The 18,291-nt window shown below is 42.9% G+C and overlaps 1 protein-coding gene across 7 annotated transcripts in view; it reads right to left on the bottom strand.

Annotated features, from left to right (window-relative positions):
* Window positions 1-18,291, bottom strand: part of ADAM23 (ADAM metallopeptidase domain 23) — a 125,130-nt gene that overhangs the window by 68,896 nt on the left and 37,943 nt on the right. For all 7 annotated transcript variants that reach the window (XM_053282738.1, XM_053282740.1, XM_053282743.1 and 4 more), the window contains exons 5-9: window positions 15,938-16,020; window positions 13,823-13,886; window positions 8,382-8,454; window positions 7,452-7,522; window positions 1,467-1,532 (exon numbers count right to left, since the gene is read on the bottom strand). In XM_053282738.1, the coding sequence (XP_053138713.1) occupies window positions 1,467-1,532; window positions 7,452-7,522; window positions 8,382-8,454; window positions 13,823-13,886; window positions 15,938-16,020 (357 nt within the window). The remainder of the gene's footprint in view (window positions 1-1,466; window positions 1,533-7,451; window positions 7,523-8,381; window positions 8,455-13,822; window positions 13,887-15,937; window positions 16,021-18,291) is intronic.

The raw sequence follows: 18,291 nt of genomic DNA, 5'->3' as shown, positions 1-18,291 counted from the left end.
GTTGCCAGGTACATGCATTTCTAAGGAGACAGACTCTCAAACTTGGGACAGCTACAATAGGGCAGTCCAACAATCTCTGCGGATCCGAGTTTGAGAACTCCTGACTTAGAATATCCCAGCAGTGAGCAAAGGTGGGAAGGCCTATGAAGAGTTTGCTATTTTCAAGCCTGGTTTTGACTACTGACAGGGATGTGGTATCAGAGTCTTAAGAAGTGATTCTTCCAAAAGGAAGGTAGAGAAAAGAATTTCTTTTATGAATGCTTAAATATTGAGTTGCTTCATTTCACAAACCAGAATTAGTGACCTGGCAATAGTGAGAGAGGGGTTGAGGTGAGCATGGTTCCATCCCTTCTTTCATTTAAGCCTTCATTTTAAATCAAAGTTGTTAGAGAACTGGATGTGGTTAGTCAGTGGTAAAAAAGTGTTTCTCAGCATGCTCTGGAGTATAATCACTTTGTTCCTAGAACATCTAAAAAAATCTGCAACTCCAGAAAGCAAAGGTTCTAGAGCTCAACCACGGTAGCTGGTGCCAGAAGAGCTGGGGGTGGAGGGTATGGCTGGCAGGAGCAAATGGACTACCATTGCATCCCTCTCCCTCTATCTTCCTGCTCTGCCCCAGCTCCATGGCATGACTTTCTCTTTTCACCTCACTCTGGCTATGACGGGAGTTGTGCAGCTGGTCACCAGCCCATGCGGCTTCAGAGAGAGATTATCCCTATATTACCTAAGGCCTCCTGGTTTTTGGCTCTCATGAAAAAGACAAAATTCAGACCAAGGACTTCCTGTTCAGTCTTATGCCAGTACAACCTTACAACAAGGTCACAGGGGATCAAAGTTGCATGGCCTAAGGAAGTGTGGGTAAACCCAAATTTCCTCTTCTTTTTGTTCTTACTGATGGTGCTGGAATGATATTCAGTGTTGCCTGGGGGTAGGGTATCACTATGGGTCCCTGAGGAAATAATCAGATATCAGGAAGTACCTCAAAGAATATTAGGAGGGTATGAAATATAACAACACTGTGAGAGATGGATGACTACAAAAGCTGGCCAAAATGACTAGTTTTGTTGTCCTCAGTGAGGCCATTGGCTCATCCAACCAACCCCACCCCGCCCACCCCGTTCCAGCTATTTCAATTTGCAATGGCACTGGAATGGCTGATTGTGGCCTTGCCCAGTTCTGCTTCCTGTAAACCTTTAACAATGGGCACAAAGGAACTGATTTGGAACTTGCTGCATTTTTTAAAATCACATTTGTATAATAATTCCCTTCCTCCACTGCAATGCACAATCCCTATTAGCAAATTATATAAACTCATCAAGTTGCATTAATGCATAATATATACAATAGTTAACAGTTTTAGAGAAGAGAGAATATTAATATTCTAGCATAGTTGGAAAACTAAACTAGATAATGCAATTATTAGATAAGCCAATAATTAACAAAAGTAATGAATAAAATTAACTTACCATTTTATGGTCATTAACAATCATAAGCTCCAGGTATTTTGTTTCTTCAAATATTCCATGTGCTACCTATAATATTTTAAAAACGTAATTGGATTTTCTATTTATTTATTTATTTATTTATTTATAGTATGTAGACTGTCCCAAACTTCCATCTCTGGGCAGTTTACAACACCACAAAACAGATTAAAATGAAACTGACATAAAACCACAGTACAATTAAAAAGCTTGGGTGAAAAAAGATTTCACCCAAAATTTAGGGGGCGGTTTGTCAAATATTGTGGTCACAAGACTGCTGGTTTCAGCAATCTGTACCTAGGTGGTTTTAGTTAAATTAATCACACGGGAAAGATTTTCTTTTCTTTTCTTTTTTAAGGGACACAGCTATGGGGAAGGTGTAATTTTCATTGATCTTGCCTTCCCTCCACATCTTTCAAAATTATTTCCTTGATTTTTGGTTTTTCTTTATTCAAAAATATTTGTAATTAACTGTTGCCATATTCTCATCTGGACTCCTCCTATCTTTATTGAGAGTTTCTGAAATAGAAAATCTATTTGTGATATCATTACTCCAACCATAACTACTTGCAGAATGAGAGAGAAATTTTATTTCTGCCAGTTTTCTACTTCAGGTCAGCAGAACTTTTGTGAAGTGAATCAGAACTTTTCCATCCTAAATTACCACATGGCAGTGGCCGTCACACTACAAATCCAGTTTATTTTTGTTTTATAAATAGGAGCATTGGTCATTCACTGTGAAGGCTTTTTCTTGCTGCTAGTGTTGAGGACATCTCACATGGGTTATCCTCCCCAGCATGCTCCAGAGGGGCAGGACATATTTAAATTAGTCAAGAACCCTTAAGAGGTCTGGGAGAATAGCCCCTCCCAGTTTAGTTAGTCAAGCCAAGCTTCTAGAAAGGAGAGAAAAAATACATAAAAGGTACAGTTAGTATCAAAAACACAGGTAACAAGGTACAGACCAGTAGCGGCGGACATCCCGGGTGGGTCGAGATTTCTTCAACACCAGAAGCAAGAAGAAGCCTTGTGACTGACCAATGCTCCTTTCTCAGCTGCTGGGTGAGGACATCTCACATGGGACATGCCACAGCTAACAAGACCCTGGGAGGGAGGGTGACCCCGGCTACCAGGGAGGAAGAATGTGTTGAAGTACATGCCTGCCGAAGGCAGCCTGAGATGAGTGCATCAGGTCTAACTTGTAATGCCTCATAAAGGTGGATGGAGATGACCATGTTGCCGCTCTGCAGATATCTTCTAAGGGAGCGTTCGTGGAGAAGGCGGCCGAGGTGGCAGCTGAGCGAGTGGAGTGAGCTGTAAGCTTCAGTGGAGAAGGAAGGTGCTGGACTTCATAAGCCAGGGAAATACAGGCCTTGATCCAACTGGACAGAGTAGAGGATGAGACTTGCTGGCCCACTGTGGATGGTAGGAAGGACAAGAACAATGTTTCCATGGAACAGAATGAAGAGGTCTGAGACAGGTAGGCTTTAAGGCATCAGCGAACGTCTAGCTTGTGCCACTCTTGGGTGAGAGGGGTTAGGACAAAAAGAGGGTAGAACTAGGTACTGAGATCTGTGGAATACTGAAGCCACCTTTGGTAGTACCAAGGGCTCCGGAATCAGGGTAACCGAATCTGAGGAGAAGATGCAGAATCTGGGATTGGCAGATAGGGACCTAAGTTTGGAAACTCGCCTAGCAGATGTGATAGCTATCAGAAAGGCGAGCTTCATGGACAGAATGCGGAGAGAAATAGAACGCAATGGTTCAAATGGAAGTGCATGTAGTACCCTGAGGACCCTGTGGAGGTTCCAAGAGGGGAACCTGTGAATTACCAGAGGAGATGACAGTCTGGCCCTGCTCAGGAAGCACTTCAAGTGAGGGTGCAGGGTCAGGCCTTTCCTTTTGAAAGGTGAGAGAAGCGATCCCAGAGCTGCTGCATGTCGCTTGATGGTGTGTGCACTTAGACCCTTGTCCAGACCATACTGGAGGAACAGCAGAAATTATTATGATTATTTATTATTATTAATTTGATTTCTATACCACCCTTCCTTCCGAAAATGGCTCAGGGCGGTTTACACAGAGAAATAATATATAAATAAGATGGATCCCTGTCCCCAAAGGGCTCACAGTCTAAAACGAAACATAAGACAGACACCAGCAACAGTCACTGGAGGTACTGTGCTGGGGGTGGATAGGGCCAGTTACTCTCCCCCTGCTAAATAAAAGAGAATCACCACGTTAAAAGGTGCCTCTTTGCCAAGTTAGCAGGGGTAGTTCAGGAAGGCTGCATGCTATCACTGAAAGTTTGCATTGCCTGCACCATCGAAGAAAAGCGTGCAAGGTAGATTGATAGATGCGGTTGGTGGATGCTCTTCTGGATGCCAAGAGTGTATCTAAGACTCATCTGTCATATCCCAGGCGGCCAAAGATATTGCGTTCAGTCACCAGGCGGCAAGTTGGTGAGGTAGGTGGAACCACTGTAAGGGGCGGAGGTGGAAGTGCACCCAGGAGAGGGCTTCCAAAGTGGACACCATGAGACCCAGTAGTTGTGCTAGGGTCATGACCTCCTCAGAGACAATACGGATCGGGTTACGATCATTATCTTGTCCTGTCTCTCCTCTGGGAAGAAGAGTCTGTCTTGTAGTGTGTCTATGACCAACCCTAGATGTTGAAGCTGAGTGGAGGGAGTTAGGTGGCTCTTGGCAGTGTTTATTAGAAAACCATGCGAGAATAGTGTAGCAAGGGTGGTGTTTACCTCTTGTGTTGCAGACTTTCTGGATTGTATGAGGAGATCGTCTAGATAAAAGAGTCTGACCTTTTGCAGCCAGAGGTGGGCCACTAGGGGGGCCATCACTTTGGTAAAGATCCCTGGAACCGACGAGAGGCAGCACTGTGTACTGGTAGTGGCATCCCTGGTAGGAGAAACGGAGGTGGCGGCAGGAGTATGGGTAGATTGGTACATGAAGATATGCCTCCGTGAGGTCAATCAACGTCAGAAGGTCTCCATGATGTAGGGTTTCCGCTATGGAGCGGAGTGTTTCCATTCAGAATTTTCTGCATCTGACCCACTTGTTGAGGTATTTGAGATCCAAAATGGCTCTGAGAGAGCCATCTTTTTTGGGCACGGTAAACAAGATAGAGAAAATGCCTCGTCAGATTTGATGAGGAGGAACTGGTTCTATTGCCGAAATGGTAAAGAGGTGGTTGATTGCTTTGTTGTAGGGCCATGTGTTTCTGGTGAGATTTGGAATGAGGTGTGGGTAGGAATCTGTCCCTGGGACAGGAGCTCAACTCTATCTTGCAACCGTGGAGAATCGTGTCCAAGACCCATTTGTCAGAGATGGAGGCCTCCCAGGAATGGAAGAAGCGAGACAGGCGACTTCCCATGGCCAGCGAGTCAGGGTGACTGTTGGATTATTGTCCAAATAGTTGTTTCGTAGAAGCGGGGCTTGTTCCAGTTTGTGTGCTGAGGTCTTGTGTCTCTGTCTCTGGGATAAAAGGAGGGCCGAAAGGGCTGGTTGAATCTCCTATTAGGTCGTTTGTCATCTTTGTGAGTGAATGAAGGGAGCGCTTTTTTCTTATCCTTCGTTTCTACTAAGATATCTTGCAAGGCCTCATCCCCTAAGAGTTTATGGGCTGTAAAAGCAATTGAGGACAGGTTGGATTGGGAAGCTGTGTTGACCTGCCAATGTTTAAGCCATAAGGTGTGTCTGGTCACAACATTGTTTGCTGTGGCACATGCCCCAAAATGTACAGAATCCAGTGTTGCATCTGCTATGAATGCTTGGGCCTTTTGAATTTTTAATAGGATCTGTCTCTGTCTAAGTGGATCTGGGGGCGGCGATTGAAGGAGTCCGTCCATCCAGAGAAGTGATGCCCTAGAAAGGATAGCAGCTGCTATGGAGGCCCATATTGACAATGAAATGCATTGGTTGTGCTTCTTGAGTTGGAATTAAAGCTGCTTTTCAATGGGGTCCTTGAGCATGGATTCTCCATCTCGAGGCAGTATGGCACCAGATGCGAGAGCGGCCATGTGAGCATCGACAGGAGGTGTCTGAAATCAAGTTCCTGCTGTTGGGACAAAACCATAGTGTTCGTTAGCCAATGTAGTAGTATTCTTTTGTACAGCAGGAGCCTGCCATTCCTCTCAGTAATTCTGCAAAGCTTTCCGGTAGTGGAAACAACAGATCCAGAGAATATGTGGTGGGCAGAACCCAGGATTCGCCAGAAGGAGCAGTATTTCCCTGTAGGCCCTCAATATTCAAACCCAGAGTTTGTAAGGCTTTCACAAATAAGTTAGAAAAGTCCTCAGATGGAAGGAGGCTGCGGGAATGGGTGGAGGAAGAAGAAAGAAAGAAGAAAACCAGAGATGCCAGGTCTCAGGTACTTCCCTGGTGTGAGGTGGGGCTGGAATGGTGATGCCTGCAGGAGGTTGGGGATACACTGGTCCGCTAGGGGCTATTGGCCCAGAGGGTCCTGGACTCACAGGATCGGGCTGAAGAGGGCTGGCCGGCATTGTCGGAACCTCTATTTGTGCACTCTCCAGCTGGACGGACGTTTGTGTGGCGTTTGCAGCTCCTCCAACCATGCCCTCCTCAGTGGATCGAGGAGAAGGCCTCTCTCCCTACGCCAACGAGTCTGGGGAACCAGCTGGGTTTGTTGGTAGATAGGAGCCCGTGGCCATCTCGCCCATCCCTTCCCTGGGCGTTGGTTTCCCTTTCTTTGGGATGGGCGCGTCAGCGTCCTTTCCAAGGGAATTGGGTGGTTTGTTTGGGAGCGGCTCTGGCTGCGAGGCTTCCAGAGCACTGGCCTCATCCAGGACCATGAAGTTGGGGCTCACAGGCCTGTTGAGAGGGGAAGTTGAACCGTCGTGCTTCCGAGCATGCTGAATTGCCATGAGACGGGCACCCTGGTGTCCCAGCAGTGGATTATGGCCCTTACTCTCCCCGTCACGCCCAAAGACACAGTGGTCCGTGGTGGGGCATTTTGGGCAGCGTGCACCATCACGCGGTGGTGATGGGGCTTACCGGGCTGTAAGTAGTCCGCCAACATCTTCCTTCAGCATCAGCTTGTGCAGTATGCCCAATCTCTTAGGCTCCATCAGCAGGAAGAGAGGGGGAGGGGGAAGAGAGTGGAAAAGGCAGAGGAGGCTTTTTTTTTTTAGGGTGAATAATGGCGAGGTAACGGAAGGGAAGCGCCAGGTATGGAGGAAGGTAAAGAGAAGACAAAGGAGTAGAGGAAGAGTAGAATACAAGCAAGGCAGCACTGTCCGCTTTGGAGCTCTGCAGGACTAACTAAACTGGGGGGGGGGGGCTATCCTCTTGGGCCTCTTAAAGGTTTCTTGACTAATTTAAATATGTCCTGCCCCTCTGGAGCATGCTGGAGAGGATAACCCACATGAGATGTCCTCACCCAGCAGTGAAAATTATAACTCACCTTTCCACTTGGAAACAGAGCTCAAACATTGGCTTACAGATTTAACAAACAACAAAAAACCCAAATACAAAGCATCCAAAAAATGCCAGCAAAATTACCAAAACCAGACTATCAGAAGCAGTCTAAACTTTTCAAAGCAGTAAGGAGAGAAAGTGATCTTAACTCAATGACTCTGTGTGTGTGTGTGTGTGTGTGTGTGTGTGTGTGTGTGTGTGTGTGTGCGTAAATAAATATAAATAAAATATCACAAAACATGGATCAATCAGGCCTGCTTCAACAAAATAAAAGTACATGAAACAGGAAAAATATAGAGAGGGGTCAAGACATCTCTCTCAAGGGAAGGAGATCCATTATTCCCACAAACCATATTTCAGCTGGAGGCAGGCTCTCAGCATAGCCTTCTCAGCCAAGGGCCAGGCAGAGGTGCCCTTAGGCCCTGACCTTGGGGTGCAGGTCCATGGAACTATTTTTCTGTATATTTTAAAAGCAAAGAGATCTTGTGATTTGGTGTAGGGTGACTGATGTCATAACACTCACATCCCTCCTTCTTCTTCTTCTTAGCCACTGCAACTCAGACATGTAGGGCCATTCAGAAGTAGAGTCAAAATCTGTAGAAGATAAAATTAACAGCAAAATGTAACAAGAAGCACATTTATCTTTATAAAATGAGATTTTTAGACATTTAAAGCTTACAGTTACCAGTACTGATCATTTGCAGGTGTTGGACATCCTCAGCAGTGAATGCCAAGAACAGCAACACTTTTACCATTAGCACAACTGTCATGTGGTCACTAAAAAATGGAGTATTTTTAAAGACAATGTTCTATTTTAAGCAATGTACCTCACTTATTACTACTACAAATGATTATGTCAATCTAATTCTGTATGGAAATTGAGAATGTTTGTGATAAATACAGTCATCACTCCCCAACCACAGGTTTCCCAATCGCAGATTTGTTATTTGGGTTTTATTTGTTATACTGAGACATTATACCAAACTACTGTAAGCACTGTTGATTCTTATTTGTACATATGTTTTGATTTCTGGTCTTTGACAGTAAATAAACTTGAGTATCTGCAACTGGGAAATTGTCACCGGTCTCACGAACTGCAACCTGATTGCAGTTTGGTGAGTTTTTTTAAAAATGGGGTGGGGTAATTTTGTGGGTCAGGGGGTGATTCTAACTGGTTTTAACCTTGTTTTTTGGCCCTTCCATGGCCACAATTCCCCTAATTCCCTGTTTCCAATACTTTCCTATTGCTCATCTACCGCAAATTCGCCAACCATGAGGTTTTCCAGGAACGGAACCCTTGCGGTTGGCAAGAAACAACTGTATTGTGCAGTATAGTATTTCAGTATAAAAGTGTCCATCAGTTACAGAACAAAGATCAAATTAAATGATTTTTTAGAAATATATATTTGTATAACTCCAATATTACTGAAATATGATATAAAAGATGTCATACCAAGATCTTCCAATCCCTTGGAGGTAGTTGTTCCTAATGTTTTTTTGATGACATGTGGCCTACCTATGCTTGTCTGTAACAACAGAGAAAATAGGTCACACAGATTACACAAATGTAAACACAATATGTTATAATATATGGGTGTCTTTTGCAAGTTTAAACCCTATTCACAAGTAAAGTTCACCAAATAAATAAATAAATACGTACAATCTGTGTACAGTGTATGCATGTATAGATCTATACCCATGTGCAGTTATTAACACATTATGCTGTATGTGGATAGAGCAGTAAAACTCCTATCAGCATCATGCATTTGAGGGATCTGTATCCAAGTTAATTCATGCAAAAGCATGTACATGTGTACATTCTCATGAACACATATACAACATAATGTCTGAATAGGGCTTATATATGTCTTAAGTGCAGAGAAATAGTGTAAAGCTGCACCATCAAAGTCATCTAAGCTTATGATACCTTGACAAAATAATCCAAATGTGAAAAGAGATACTATGCAATATAGAAGTCAGCTATAGAAAGACTCAGTACTAGGAGCTTCCCTTTTTAAATATTATAAACCCCGATTATCATCACTATCTGGAGACAGATATGAGAATACTCTTATAAAGCAAGAGGTTTGCCAGAGTTTTTATGTCTGCTTCTGTTCCTTGCTTCTAAAAAGCATGGCATTATTTGATATTGCCTGTTTCCCAAAAGCAGGTGCTTTTGTTCATATCACAGCATGATATGAGTCATTACCATAGTGTAGCAACTGTGGAGGGTGGAAAGGCTGGTTCATGTCATACAAGTACAAATAGTCTACACATGCTCAAAAAGCCTTCCACATTTTGCATAGTTCACATTTTTAGATAAGAAAAAAACATTCTAACCTTACCAAGGATTTTTGTTCTTGAGCAACAAGGCAATGAGGTTCAGGAAACATTCTGCTTCTAGAGCTAGGTTTTAAACAACCAGGGATTCAGAAGCCAGACACTATGGAAAAGGCCAGGAATATCTTGAAGATACTGTCTACTACCCAATTTTAAATGGTCTGTTTTATATCATAAAACTCTTTTATAGGGGTGTACACAAACCAGTCAGTCACGAACCAGGCTGGTTCAAGCAGTTTGATTGCAAACCGCTTCAAAATGCTTCAAGCTGCTTCATCAGTTCAACTGGCCCAGCCGGTCTATTCGACCAAACCGATTCGCAGAGTGGTGGTTGGGTCTGAATTTGTCCACAAACTATCTGTACACACCCCTACTGTTTTAATCATTTTATCCTGTTTTATACTTGTATTTTAACTTATGTATACCACCTAGGGACGCATATTTCAGGTGTTATACAAATGTGGTGATGATGATCCTATCTTGGGGAAGAGCAGCAGCTAAACTGGGATGTAAGGTGGGACAAGGTTGTCTGTTTCTCCGCAGACAGAAGGATCCAGTAGGATGTCCAGAATCATACTGGAGAGGTTCTAAGAGAGTGAAGCTACATTCTTTTGAGCTATTAAGAACCTGTGATTTAGGAGGACTTGCAGCTAAAGTCAATGGTGATTAAATGGCTTATTGAGATGGGAATAAACTTGTATTCTCATTTCCCCAAAAGTGTGATACGAGACCAGCCAGGACTAGAATAATCCAGAAGACATGTAAAAGTCAGTGGAATGAGAGGGAGGGAAAGATGGCTGTGTGGATCCTCAAATGGGTAATTTCATCTTGTCTTAATTGCACTCTTCTTGCACACAGGACTTTATACTTCCCAATCAACACTTTAAATTCCATTCCATTCATTAGCCCCTGGTGGCGCAGTGGTAAAACTGCCGCCCTGTAACCAGAAGGTTACAAGTTTGATCCTGACCAGGGGCTCAAGGCTGACTCAGCCTTCCATCCTTCCGAGGTCGGTAAAATGAGTACCCAGAATGTTGAGGGCAATATGCTAAATCATTGTAAACCGCTTAGAGAGCTCCGGCTATAGAGCGGTATATAAATGTAAGTGCTATTGCTATTGCTATTGCTATTGCTATTATCTTCTTGCAGCCATGGTTGAGAAAACAAACAACACACCGAGAAATAAGCGAGATAAGATAAGTTGGTGGGGAAATAATTAGGATATATAAATCATGGTGTGTGACAGAGGCAAGACTGTGAACCAAGAACGATGCCAAACTGAATGTTTGCGCTGAAGAAAGTAAAGGGCTACTCATGGGAACTTGAAGGCAGGGAGGAGTGGCAAAGAGAATAAATGGGAAGCAATTTAGGGTGTGGCCGCATGAAGGAAGGAAACACCGAGGGGGGAAACTTAGAAATGTTGCTCAGACAAACCCTACTTAAAAAGCAAGAAAGAGGACAACACTCTGCAAGTTGCTCCTAATCCAGTCCAGTAATTCACAGGTCGGGGTCTCTTGGTAGTGGTGAGGTTTTTATAGGCAGCCTTCCTGCTTCTCAGTCCTGCTTGGCTCCGGCTGCTTTCTCCTCAGAAAGTATCATTTTGCTGCAGTTGGAGACGCATGGCTTGTCCCCGGGCTGCTCTTTCTCTGGGCTGGAGCCTTCCCCATTCATTGCCTCCCTCTGATCCCTTTGCCCACGGTCCACAGAAAGGACTACTACTTTGCTCACCCCCAAAGCCATCCCCTCGTCTTGGCCACGCAGCAGCAGGCAGCTGCCTCCTGCAGGCTCTCTCTCGCTCATGGTTGGTACACAAACACACACCAACGACCCGCCCGCGGGCTGCCATTGCAGCCAGGGCACAAGTCACGACTTCCAGGCTGGGGCAGCGAGGAGGGTTGCAAGGATGCACCATGGCCGGGACGCCCAATGACCCGCTAGGAGGGAAAGGGCAGGAGGGGGGGAAGGATGCTCTCCGCCTGCTGCCCAGGCGCGGCTCATGCCACCACCTCCTCTTCCAACTTGGGGTGGGGTGGGTGCCACCCCGCCACCCCTCAAGACACCCCCCAACCAACCACCCCTCAAGACACCCCCCGCTCGAAGCAAGCCCACCACACCCCAGTTACGGTATAATTTTAAAGAATACATTATAATTTTTTTTAGAAAAAAGCACACACACCTTGATCCTGTGTGAACACTTTACTGCGCAATTTGATCGATGATGATGATGATGATGATGATATTGTTGCTGCCTGCTGGAAATTTGGGCCCCAAAGTAGATCCTCCTTCCTTGTCCTCCCAGGGAGCCACAGCCAGCAGCAAGCAAGCAACACAGACACTCCGCTCATCGCTCTCTCACCTCAGACAATGCACGTGCCATGCGAGACAATGAGATTAGGAGATCAACTCGCGCATGCGCGAGTGGGGGGTGGGGAGTGCCAGGAGGAGGTCCGTGAGGCCAATGCCGCAGGCAGCGAGGCACCCAGCCAGAGACGAGCGTTTGCTGGGGGGGTCGCTGCTGTGCTCACGCAGCTGCCCGAAGATAAGTTTTTTGGGGTGGGGGTGGGGCAGGGGGGTCATGGCACTTTTGCGCCCCCCCTCCAGTGGTGCCTAGGGCACGTGCCCTGCCTGCCCCCCTGGTTACGCCTCTGCAACTCCCATCATCCCCAGCTACTGGAGTCAATAGTCAAGGATTATGGGAGCTGTAGTCCAGCATCTGCAAGAGGACTGAAGTTGTACAAACCTGGCCTACAGGGATACAAAGGGGACCCTGATGCAACTCCTCCACTCCGCTTCTGTGTGTGCTGTCGCTGAGCTTCAGCAACAAGTTTCCCCTCTTACAGAGTGATTCCAGAACAGGAGTAGATCTGGGAAGTTTCACCTGCTGATGCAACAGCACTAAAAGAGGACTAGGGGAGTTGCACAAGGGCCCCATTGCATCCCCACAGGGCCTCCTAGCGCACACACTGTGTTAGGCAGCATGTCTGCAACTTTATGTTTCTTGAACTTTCCATGTTATTGTTTTTTCTGCTGGTGGTGTCTTAGCCTCCAACATACTTGTATCATCTGTTAGTTGCACTTTAAGTTTAAGATTGTCTGCACCAGTATTACACGTGTGATGGCTCAATTATTTGGCACATGAGTACTGTGAATGGCATATTTGAACATGGGATAAGATCTGTTTTGATAATTTTAATAACCAACTAACAATAACCAAATAACAGCCAAATTTTAATAAGTAATTTTAATATTTGGTGGTTTCATTTAAATTTTTGATATATAACAGGATCTTTAAAAGGGGTATGTTCAGAGGCAGCTTTTCAAGCCAAATGGCAGCTTATCTGAATTAATAACTACAGCAAAAACAAACACATTTTGTTTTTGTATGTATATGTAAATACATATAGTTCTGTCCTGATACATTTCAGCCCTGAATTCACTCATAACAAGGGGAGGGGGGGTTGCCTCTCATCTTTGAAGGTTATTCTGACTACTTTTCATCCCCCACCCCACAGCCCCTTTTATCTGTTCTTTCCCTCAGACACTGACCTTGCCTATTCACCTGCTTTCCAACACCACGTGTGTCTGCTGTTGCTAAAGCACCTTGTTCTGCTAGCTGAGCCATCATACCTGTTGATTCTGCCAGGTTCTTGGCCTCACTTTTCAACTGTTTCTTGTCAATTCCCCTGCCCAGTGTTGTCTCTGTATTACACTCCCATTCTACATTGTATTGCTACCTTTCATCGTAGAAACCCAGCAGGCATCTTCTTGATCAAATAACTTTTGGATTTTAGTGCTCAGGATTCTTACTATCCTGAACGTTATTTTTAGCTAAATTCAATTTATATCGTTATCTATTACATGTTTGCAAGAAATGTATTCTTGCATTATATTGAAAACAGGGTGAAATTAGAGCTCTAATTTCTCATGCTCTTTCAACAGCTATGGGCATTAAAGTCTATCTTCGAGATAATTGTTTAATAGAAGCCCACACCTGCTTGGCTGAAAACCCAGACTGATGTGTTATTTCTGCTTAAGGGAACACACAATCCTCGAGCTACAGAACTCAAATATTTCAATACACAGACAAAGAGGTCAGTTTAGATGAACCAACATCACTCATGAGAGCTGCAAAACTCCACAACAAGCTTAACTAATTCCAATGGGCGTATACCGTACTATAGTCTTTGAAAGTACGTCTTTGGACTTCATATACACAATCCAATTCCATTCTAGCACTCAGGAAGACTCTGAACTAGAATCACAGAATGCAGTGTCACTATGGTAGATCCTTTGGAACTATAGTACAATTTGGCTCAATTTCACAGCACAAATGGGTTGTGTACTGGGACTATGGGCTATATTTTTCTAAAGGAAAACAAATCATTATAGAGGAATTGTGGTATAAAAACTTCCTGCAGAAAAATATTAAAACAACATAGGCAGTCCTGAACAGATACAGGGGTCTGTATCATATATTGTTGGCCTATAGAATTATCATCTAAACATGGATGTAACAAATCAAAACAAGAGCAAAACAGATCAATATTAACTTACTATACTGTGAGTCAACTCCATAGGCTCAATCAAGTACACATAAGTACCATCATCAAACATGCCACTGGAATTCAAGAATAAAGATAGGTATGAGAGCATGAAAAATAGCTAGAAATAAGTCCATATGATTACACCAGAGTATACAGTTCCTAATAACCAATACGTTTTCATACTGTTGTACTTCAAGCATATTCCAGAAAGCATGTAGGGACAACTTAAGTGATGGAAAACAATTTAAGCAAGTTCTAGGAACGACGAATTATCCTTTTAAATATCTACATGATATTTGGGGAAATGGCAAAGGGGGTGGGAATAAATTGATGACATTTATTTATATCCTATTTGCAACCTTGTCTGATTGTGTGTGGTCACAATATTAAGGCATTTACTGGAGTCAAAGACTTGGATTCACAGTTGACATCAATGAAAATAATGCCCTCATTTTATTGCAAAGAACATGCGCTAATTCTGAGCATGCCCAACTGAAACAAATGAAATAATTCCAAAGAAAGGGTAGCTTAGGAGTTGGAAAATTGGGGAAAGGAAAAAGAGTAGGAGAGGACACCAGCTGGGTCAGCTGAAGCAGCTCCTAAGGATGGCTTGCTGGCCAAACTATGCAACCATGATCAAGTCCAGCACATTTTCCTCTACAAGCTGGATGTTTGCGTAAACTAACAAGCAGAATAGGGGTGTCATGGGCCATCCCTTGTTAGTCCCCAGAATCTGGAACTCAGAGAGGTCGGACACAGCAGCTCCTTTTTATATTATTTCAAAAAAGAAAAGGGTTCTGACTGAGGCAATAGCAGGGATATTAAACATTACATTCAAAATAAAAAGAAATCGCCTTAATAGTAACATTTGTTTTAGTCAAATGTTTTCTGAAAGAATATATTGCTAAGAACCAAGAAAATGCACTGGATAAAATATGGTCCTAAGAAGACACACAAATAAGGGGCTGAATGAGAAAAGAGTCATTGTCAGTGGTTCACTGAAAGGCTCAGCCATCCAATAATACTTTTTAAAAGGCTCACAGAATATGTGGTCTATTTAGAGAGGATGCATCTAAATATCACAAACCTCTTTGCATCTCACTCTGATAGCACAGCCTTGCATTTTTCCACTTATTTAATTTAATATATTTATTAAATTTTTATACGACTGACCTAACCCAGATCTTGGCTCTTGGTGACTCACATCAATACAGATAAAAACAAAATAAGTAACCCATTAAAAAAATTAAAACTTAAAACAATTTAAACATCATATTTGAATTTTAAAAATGTTCTTCTGGGACAAGTAGCCATTACCCCTAGGCAAACAGCCCAAGTAGCAAACTATACCTACCCCTCATGCATAACTCACTAGCATAGGTATCTAATAGGATCCCAAGATTTTTTCATGCATCCATATTTGGGAACTTTCAACCAATTTTTTATAAAAACTTTTCAAAAGCAATATAGTACAAGTGAACCCCATTATCTGTGGGGGTTCCATTCTCTGCTATAACCACCGAAAATGGAACCACAGATAAAGGGGCTTTAAGGCAATGGGAATGGGGGGTTAGGTTCCTGGAGGCTGAAAAATGGGCAAAAACCACCCCCCAAAAGGGGGGAGTGTCCTGTCATGCTCTGCGGGTCTCCAGCTGTCCAGGATGCCCCCCCCAATCCCAATTCCCCCAATTTCCCATGAAAAATCAAGGGGGGGGGGGTTAAACGAGCCACAAAAAGTTCCTTTTCTGAAAATGGTGGCCAAAAATGACTTAGGAGATAATTTCTGGCCACTCCCAACACCGCAGATACATGAAATTAACCCTCCCCCCGCAACCGTGTATGCCAAAGTTGGGTGTCAATTACCTAACTGCAGATACACAGAACCGCATATGTCAGGTCTGCGAATGGTGAGGTTTGCCTGTACTGCAAATATTCAGCCAAGGTATGCTGATTCTTATTGTAGAGGAATTGGCAATTAGATTTCATTAGCTATAAGAGATCTACTGTGACACCAATATCTTTAGGCGAAGGAACAGAGTATTAATAAGACTCCCAGTAGTAACAACTAGATATACTAGCAGGCCAGTAACTAATAAGCAGTATACTTAACACCATCAATACTTACTGGAGCCCATTACATGTGGAAAGTGCAGCTTTAGAGTTCTTGATACTTCTAATAATCCCATGATAGTAACAGTGTTCTCCTCCCTAGGGATTAACAAAAGTCCTATAAGTTTTTGCAATTCCGTTTTCAAAAGGCTGCATATCCAGAATGCCCAGGTGAATGATTGTGTATATGTGCCCTCCCAAAAAAACAAATTCCAAGTCTCCATGCCTTTTCAAACATTGAATTTTGATGATACAAAAACAATGTATCTCTACTTTAGTTTTTTTTTTTTAAGCCACACTTTTAAACATTTAAACCCTTAAGAAGACAATCTTTTAAATGCTATTCTGAAGAAGTTACCTGAGGAATCTGTAGCCATTTACAATATTTTGATGAAATATGTAAATATAAAGTATATTTATAAAGGCTGACAAACAAAGCTACACAACACAAGAAGATCTCCTAGCTGCGAGTAGTCATGGGGATAATCGAAACTGTGCTTGTAGAGTAGCAACAGAAGAACGTGATGTGGGTATCTACTTCTGTGCCTTTCTGCACGAGGGCACCCTGTTGCACTAGCCTGAAATGCAGGCTTCTGACTTAAAACACCGGAATGAAGAAAAACTAAATAATACTAATATAATGTTAATCTGATATTAATCAAACAGTTTAAGCATAACAAAACACATTTAAAATATAACAAAAATTCCAAAACAACTTATCTTCTGACAAACCTTCTCTGCTGTAAAACAAAACTTTGCTACACTTAAATATAACATATTTGTAGCAGATAAAATATAACTTACATAAAACTTATCAAAACACCCAGGATAATCGTTTTAAAAGGCAACAAGTTATTATTATCATTATCATTATCATCAACTACAAATATCCTTATAAAAATTGCAGTATGACAAACATGAGCTATTATTTCAACTCTTCCTGTGTTACGTGGACATAGATGCTCTGCATACGGAACCTTCTTAAATCTTAATAACAAAGGAGATTGGCCAGCAGGATGAAATTTTAACTTTAACCACAATTCAAAAATACCAAGCCACTGACCCACTTGTACTTTTGTGACACCCACTTCCAAGCAGAGTCCTGCATTTGTGACACAATGTGGTGTCTGCCATAAGCTCCTCAAGAACTTTGACTGTTTAGCTTCAAGTTCTGCAAGATTTGTATATGGACCAACTTACCACCTCCCCTGCCCGCCCCATACAGTAGCTGTGTATGGGACTTAGCTAAATATAGTTTAACTGCAGCAGGGGCAAACTGAGTACCCTTGGATCAATAGAATGTTAGAACAGCCCTTATAGACCTCTGGGCATTTTGAAAAACACAATGTAAATGTGCTGTTCTACTGCCTGATGCTTGCACAACTACACCAAAATATTTGAAGGTGGTAACCTGCTCTAACCTATGATTATTCAACAGCCATTTTCTTATTTTACGACTTTTCCCAAATGCCATTATTTTAGTTTTACTGTAATTTATTTCTAATGATCACAATACAAAGAAAGGGCCTGCAAGACTCGCCTTAAACCAATCGATGTCTGGGAAAGCAGAACGGCATCATCTGCATAAAGCAGAATTGGTAAATGCTTATCAGCCAGCTTTGGCAGATGGTATCTCAAATCCTTCAGGTGGGAAACAAGAGAATTAATATAAAAATTAAATAGTATCAGCTCCAGAATACAACCTTGTCCAACTCCTCTCTTGGTTCAGATTTCTTTTGTAAGATGTCCTAACGAACTGCACTGTACCCTCTCTTAAAGTCCACAAAAGCAGCATATAATCTATTTGGTTTCATGGGATAATTTTCTACCAAATGCTGCAGTAATAGGACTCGATCTGTAGAAGAACAGCCGGCCGTAAACCCATCCTGTTCATCTGACAAAGTATCTCCTGAATCAGTCCAGTCCACTAACTTCTCATACAAATGCCTAGCATAGATCTTACTCACCACTCATAGTAGGCTTATGGGGCAGTAATTGGCAGCATTGTCCCGCTTTCCTTTCTTATAAAGGGGAACTGTTATCACAGTTCCCCACTCTTTTGGCACATTGGCAGTGAAATCAATTGCTTTAAGAAGAGAGGCCAACACGGGTACCCACCAGTCCAAATTATCTCTATCTCAACTGTTATCAAATCATTTCCTGGACCTCTACCTGTTTTAAACTGCTGAGCCAGGGAAACTACTTCTCTTGAAGTTGTAGTAGCCATTTTGGTATGGAATTCTTGTATAACTCAAGAATAAATTCATCAACCTCTTCTGTGTCATACAAAGTACAAAAATAATCCTCCAATATTTTAGGTGGAATATGACAAACTGGGCAAGGCAGACCACAGGATGGTTGCATTTTAAT

Source organism: Hemicordylus capensis, chromosome 1 (assembly GCF_027244095.1).
Source record: "Hemicordylus capensis ecotype Gifberg chromosome 1, rHemCap1.1.pri, whole genome shotgun sequence".
Taxonomy (NCBI): domain Eukaryota; kingdom Metazoa; phylum Chordata; class Lepidosauria; order Squamata; family Cordylidae; genus Hemicordylus; species Hemicordylus capensis.
This window is presented reverse-complemented; position numbering and strand designations above follow the sequence as displayed.